At 37.3% G+C, this 7,510-nt stretch overlaps 1 protein-coding gene across 1 annotated transcript; it reads right to left on the reverse strand.

Annotated features, from left to right (window-relative positions):
• Positions 533-2,018, reverse strand: LOC104766691 (upstream activation factor subunit spp27-like). The gene is made up of 2 exons (XM_010490629.1): positions 1,613-2,018; positions 533-855 (listed from the first exon to the last, which is right to left on the reverse strand). Exons 1-2 carry the CDS (start codon positions 1,919-1,921, stop codon positions 739-741), a joined length of 426 nt encoding a protein of 141 aa, XP_010488931.1. The 5' UTR covers positions 1,922-2,018; the 3' UTR covers positions 533-738.

Consider the following 7,510-nt stretch of genomic DNA (forward strand, 5'->3'; position numbering starts at 1 on the left):
TCTTTCAACAATATACAGTATATATATAACAACACTCTCCAAACCCCTTTTTAGATAATATTTATAACTAATCATGCAGTAATATACTTATTTATTCAGAATAATGATTTTCATTTTTATTATAATTATATGACCTTTTGATGTTTCTAAAAAAGAAAAAAAAAACTGTGTGACTGTGTAAGTGGTAATTTGATCTCTAACTGACAGAACATGATGCAAAAGCAAATCGGTAATTTATAGAACATGCCTGTCCATCTAAAAAGAGTGCGGTTAAACATGCTTTCAATTGCAATATATCAAATCATATAAACCATTTACAGAACATGATGCAAAAAAAAAACAACAAGCATGTTGTAGATGTGGAAGAAGCAGAAGATGAGCTGAGGAAAGCAGATATATATACATAAATTTATTAAATTTGAGATTGATGAAAGTTATTATTTGACTCTGTTAATTTCTGCAGGTTTTTACAGGTATTTTGTTTTATACCACGCAGTTAATAGTCTACATAACATCCACTGAAGCCACAAAAAAAACCAAGACATCGAATCTTAAATGGAAACGAGAACGCAGACAACATTAGGAAGCAAGGTCTACATAAGTACATAACATCCATTGAAGCCACACAAAAAAAACAAAAAAAAAAGACAAGTAAACCTTCTCAAGTACTCTGTTTGCAAAAACCCTAACTTACTAATCTTAATCTAAAGTCTTCTCCAACTTCTGGCTATCATTCCATCAGAGGAAGTGAGGACCAATGAGCTTTGCAATCTCGAGGAACCCAACCCGATCTTTGCCTTCGAATATCTTCTTCAGCTTCTCGTCACATAGTATTTCTCTCTTGTTTTGTGGGTCCTGAAGAACAAATTAGTCAATCAGTAAAACATCATTGTACATAGCAAAAGAGAAAAATAAGCAAGAGCTTTCTAAGAGAAAGTAACACAATAAGTTTTGGCTACTTGGTTGCTTATAGACTATAAAAGCTACAGAGAAACAACATCTTCAGCACTTGAAACACAATAGAACAAGAATTTCAAGAGCTGAAAGAGAACCTAAACCAAACAGCAAAAATACCAAAAGTTGCATCTTAAAAAATTGAAATACAATAGAGAAGCATTTCAAGAGCTGAAAGAGTTCCATCTTGAGAATGCCAATCTAGACATTTATCTAGTACTAGAGAAAAAGGCTCATGAACAGAGAGGCTGAGAAACATATCTGTCACCTCAAAGGACACACATTGCCAAACATGTTCAAGTCAGACTCAATCAAAGAATCAAAACTGCTTATACACATCTACCACAAAAATCATATGAAGCAATTGGTCACTAATATCAACTACTATATAACAATCTTCACTCCCAATAAGCAAATTTTACAAGACATTCAAACTACCTTCATTAGTTAATAGACAAGCTCTAGATTGCAACTATGCACAGAAACAAAGTTCTCAGCTTTAAGTAATAAGAAGACAACCCTTATCCAATTTTCCTACCAGAAACCCTAAAATTTGACCCTTTTAAAACAGCAAACAGCCAGATTGAAGAAATCAAGACATAACCCTAAGAAAGACCAAACCAGAATGTTGTAAAGAGAGAAACTAGATTTGATTTACTTGAAGGTCGTGTTCTTTGATGTAAGCCCAAATGCGTTTGAGAGCTTGTGTGCGAGGGATTTCAGGAAGACCGACGATGTCTTGCATCTCAGGGGTCACTGGTCGAGGCTTCATGATACCGCGTGGCACTCTCTTATTGGTTGCGGTTGGCTCGGAAGACTCAGTCGCAGATGTTACTGCTCGTACCAAGCGTAGCTTAGCCGCCGGGTGAGAGGCGAGCCTGAGAGAAGAATGAGGAGTCGATGCGTTGCGGAGCGATGGCGTTTTGATGCAGAGGAAGATGGAGAATGTTCCGGAAGAAACCGCCATTTTCGGTGTGATTTTGTCTGTGTGGTAGTGTGAATTTGGGGAAGACGAAAGGGGGGTTTTGTGTTATCCTTTTAACTTTTTTTTTTTTTCTTTTTGGTTTCTGATTTTTGGGGTTTTTGTCTTAATCGAGGAGAAATATTTATTTGCCCTTTACATTTTCTTTTTATTTTTTTTTAAACACTAGATTTATCGGAACTATTACATATGAATTTACAGTCAAACTTCTATAAATTAATAAAATTAGAATCATGAAAATTTATTAATTTATAGAGATTTTCATTTTTCTATAAATTAATAATTATTAATTTATAGAGAGGCTTTCCTAATTTGGTAAAAAAAAAGTAAAAAATAAGATTTAATCGTTATAACTAATATTTTTATAAAATCAATTACAAGGAAAATAACAATTATCATGTTTTTGAATATAACACTCAAAGATTTTCATGTAATAAAAAAATTAAAAATGAACTCTAACAAAAATTGATGTGTATATATACATATATTTAGATAATTTTATATAATTATTAATTTATATTATTGACGGGACCATATATTAACAAAGGATTTTCAAAAAAAAATATTTTATTATATTATTGAATTGTGTCTAAAATTACACTAGTCCCATCTTGGAACCGAAAAAAATATTAATTTATAGAGATTATTAATTAATAGAGGTTCTACTGTATATGGACCAATCCTGCTCCATGCTCTTGATGGAATAATTGCGCATCACATGAGATTGTCTGTAAATTTGTCTCCATTAATCTGCAAAATTAATAAATTGCATTATCCGGGGCTCGAACTCCAGACCTCCTAGTGAAGAAGCATTAATAAACCCTAAGCCAACCACTCGGCCAACGGGCTTCCACCTTTTTCTTGTCTTCCTTAATTTTTTTTAATTAAAATATATTAAAGGCCTTTTTGAGTATTTAATAAATTTCTTTTTTTACTATTGTTGCATGTTTGAATTCGATATTATTTTTTATAATAGTACATTAAAAACAATTTTTTTTCATGCAATATCTTATTCATATGGTTTTGATTTGCATGAGTATGTGTGAGTAGTTTACTTGTTGGGTAATAGGGTTTCATGTTATCGTTTGTTTAAGGGTGTTTAGATCTGGTTTAGTTCATCTTAGTTCTTTGTTCTAGGTTTATTCTTAATGCATATTGCTTGATTAGCTAACTAGTGATTGATCATAGGCGTATTACACATCACAAGTGTTGTAAACTCGCTCGCAATAGCCTAGACAAGTATCGTGTTATAATCTGCGTCAGTTGAGTTATAGAACTTTACAGATTAGAATTGAACTTGCTTTAATTGCTAGGATATATGCGTCGTTGCCTGCGAAAGTTGAGTAACGGAGTATATAGACTTTAGATAGGTGATTAGCGAGTAGCTTATCTCTCGTTCCTTCGTGTTTCGTAGTCCAAAGACGTTTAACCATTGAACTTCCACACCTATTCCCTTTAGGCTTAAACCGGTGCTTGATACCCTGAGAATTTCCTACAGCCCAACATTCCGTCCATTTATATTTCCTTAGTTTATTCGCATTTAGTTATAGCTTTGTTTAGTTACGAACCCAACCAAAAACCCCCATCTTACTATTGTCTTAGCCATTTTCCTCTCTAGCAAACTCTTAACCTGATTTATTCGTCTCTGTGTGATCGATCCTTAAATACTACTACCGATCAACTGTGCACTTGCAGTATTCGTGTGGTCTTTTGAGGTAAAAGATTGAAGTGAAATTCCACACACATAAAGCTTTTCGGCGCCGTTGCCAGGGACCTATTAAGTCACTTTTGAGTTTAAAGACTAGGATTATCGTCTAGGATCTTTTATTTTTGTTTTTAAACTTTTGTTTGGCATTTATGTTTCAGTTTACTTTGATATTTTCTTTTAAATTTTCAGGAACTCTAGGGTTAGCTCAATGGAGAACCAGAACCACAATTTTGGAGACCTTAACAATCCTCCACCTGGGAGGAACGATCAAGGAGTTGCTATGGATGATGAAGAGTACACCCGAGAACATGATGATGTTCGTGAGCAAGATCAACTTGATCCATTCGTTCAAACCATTGCTGAATTTGATACCCCTTATCAACACATTCAAGACCGATCCGCGATTCAACCTACAAGACCGCCACAAGATCATTTTAAAATAAGCCCTCAAGTTATCACCTTGGTAAAGCAAAACCAATTTCTTGGTTTTAGCACGGAGCACCCAATAGACCACATTGAACATTTCGAAGAAATATGTGGAGTAACTGCTACATCCAAGGAGTCTCAGAACTACTCGATGTGCAAACTTTTTCCGTTTTCCCTTGAAGACAAGGCAAGTAGATGGTTGAAGTCTCTGCCTCCGGCATCGATTACAACTTGGGAGGAATGTAAGGCCGCTTTTCTAAATCACTTTTACACCAGATCTCGCTCCAACCTCTTGAGGAGTAAGATACAAGGATTTAGACAAGGAAAAACTGAATCATTTAGTGAAGCTTGGGAGCGCTTCAAAGCATATGAGAGAGACTGCCCTCATCATGGTTTCACAGATGGTGGCTTGATGAACAAAGTTTATGAAGGAGTTGACCCTAAAAACCAGCTATCTCTAGATATAGCAAGTAATGGTAATTTTGCTACAAAGACGATTGAGGATGCTCGGATTTTAATCTGCAATTTAGCTGAGAGCGACAACAACTACCGCTCGACCCCTTTGGACATGGAGGAAGATTCGAATCAAGCCTCGGATATTAGACAGCTCAAAGAAGCAATGAGTTTGATCGTCGAGCATATTCAAAAAGGAGACGACACCTTCGAAGATGAGGAAGGATTTTGTGATAAAGAGGAAGAGTTGAATTACATTGGAGCTAAAAGCATCTACCAATGGAGGTTTTATAACCGAAACTTCAAAGATCAAGGACATCAATTCAACCGAGGCAATTTCCGGCAAAGAGTTACATTTACCGATTTTCAAGGTTTTCAAAGAGGATTTCCTAATCCAACCACGAGAGATCCAAGCCCTGACTTGAGAGATTGGATGCTAGAAATTGAGGCCAACGTACAAGCCTTTATAGAAGACATAAAATTGAAGATGAGCGATATGTATAAGGATCTGAACGACAAGATGACATCCCTTACAATCAAGGTCGATAACCTCGAAAAGCATAATAAGTAAAACGTTCTTATTCTTGAGAAATACAAGGAGCCCATTTTGGAGACCAATGAGCAATTGCTTAACTTAGCAAACTTAAAAGCTATAACGTTGAGGAGTGGAACAACCTACAAAGAACCAGAATATCTGGAAGGATACTTGGAGAAAGACCAAACACCAGAAGTTATTCCCGTCGAAGAGGAATACGGAACCATGGGGGAGAAGGGAAGAGAAGAGCTTATCCACGAGGAGCTCACCAAGGACACTCCACCTCTCGTTCCACCTCCGACGCGCATTTATCAACCCAAGGTACCATATCCAACTAAAGTTTCTAAGAAAGAAAAAGAGAGAGCCAAACTCAAAGAGCTTGTCGGGGAACTATCGGTAAGACTACCTTTTATTGAAGCTTGTGCTATGATTCCCCCTCTAAGGAAGTACATGAAGAGTATTTTGACAAATAACATCAGTTTAGAAGATGGTGTCATGGTGATTACGCAAGAGCGCAGTGCAATTCTACAAAATAGCATTCCTCAAAAGCTAGGAGATCCAGGCAGTTTTGTTTTATCATGCAGAATTAAAGATGAAGTTTTTAACCGCTCTCTTTGCGATTTGGGATCTAGTATCAACATGATGCCATGGTCAGTTGCCAAACGACTGGGATACCATTTTTTCAAGCCTACAAAGATCTCATTGGTCCTTGCGGATAGATCGATTAGACGACCTGTCGGGATTCTAGTTGATGTGCCGATCATTATTGGAGACTGCCAAATCCCTACAGATTTTGTGATCTTAGAGCTTGAGAGGGAGCCTAAAGATCCTTTGATACTTGGTCGTCCTTTCCTTTCCACAGCCGAAGCTATCATTGATGTTCCCAACGGAAAGATCGACTTAAACCTTGGAGGCTATGTTATGAAGTTTGACATGAATGAATCATTGAAGCTATCGATTTTGGAGAACTTAGATAACCCGATCTTCACCAACAACGATTTGGAAGAATACACTAGCGGAGTATGCAAAGATATATTCTTTGATGACCCCTTGGAGATAACATTGACTAGAGCACTAGAGGAGTACAACTTTCAGAAAGAAGAAGTCGAATATTGCGCAAAGATTCTTGACTCCGCTGAAACTTGTGAGAACATTGTTGCATATCTTGATCTCGATGAAGAGAACGACGCTCCTAAACCACCTAAAAACACACCAGCCGCTGTAGCAGACCCATGGAGCGAACTAAGAGCCCCCAAAACCGAGCTCAAGTAGCTCCCCGCTGGTCTCAAGTACGCTTTTCTTGGACCTAACTCTACTTACCTTGTTATTATTAACTCAGGTTGGATGATGTTGAGACAACCATGCTTCTCGCCGAGCTGAGAAAGCATAGAAAAGCACTAGGTTATTCACTTGAATACATTCAAGGAATATCTCCCGACCTTTGTATGCATAGGATCCATTTGGAAGAAGGATCCTAAAATTCTATTGAGCATCAAAGGAGATTGAACCCAAACCTTAAAGAAGTGGTCAAGAAAGAAATAATGAAGCTTTTAGATGCATGAGTGATATATTCTATTTCAGATAGTGCATGGGTAAGCCCATTTCATGTGGTACCCAAGAAAGGAGGAGTGACTGTCATTAAAACCGAGCCCGATGAACTGATCGCAACAAGGACGATCACCGGCCACCGTATGTGTATCGACTACCGGAAGCTCAACGCTGCAACAAGAAAATATCACTTCCCCTTACCATTCATTGATCAAATGCTAGAAAGGTTAGCCAATCACCAATATTATTGTTTTCTAGATGGTTATTCAGGTTTCTTCCAGATTCCAATCCATCCGGATGATCAAGAAAAGACGATGTTCACCTGTCCCTACGAAACGTTCGCCTATAGAATAATGCCCTTTGGTCTATGCAATGCTCCAGCCACTTTCCAACGATGTATGATGTCCATCTTCACGGAATACATTGAAGATTTCATAGAAGTCTTCATGGATGATTTTTCAGTCTACGGTTCGTCGTTCAAAGCATGTTTAGCCAATCTCGGAAAAGTCCTACAAAGATGTGAGGAAAAACATTTAGTTCTTAATTGGGAGAAGTGCCACTTTATGGTGAGAGACGACATAGTTCTCGTTCATAGAGTATCCGAGAAGGGAATTGAAGTTGATAAAGCAAAGATAGAAGTCATGATGAATCTGCGACCGCCGAAGAATGTTAAAGGAATAAGAAGTTTCCTTGGGCATGCTGGGTTTTATAGACGTTTCATTCAAGATTTCTCCAAGACATCAAGACCTCTCACACGCCTACTTTGCAAAGATGTGGATTTTGAGTTTGATAAAGATTGCCTGGCTGAATTCTATAAGATTAAAGATGCACTAGTTTCAGCCCCGGTTGTTCAACCACCAGATTGGGAGTTACCCTTTGAAATTATGTGTGATGCTAGTGATTA

Source organism: Camelina sativa, chromosome 19, assembly GCF_000633955.1.
Source record: "Camelina sativa cultivar DH55 chromosome 19, Cs, whole genome shotgun sequence".
Taxonomy (NCBI): domain Eukaryota; kingdom Viridiplantae; phylum Streptophyta; class Magnoliopsida; order Brassicales; family Brassicaceae; genus Camelina; species Camelina sativa.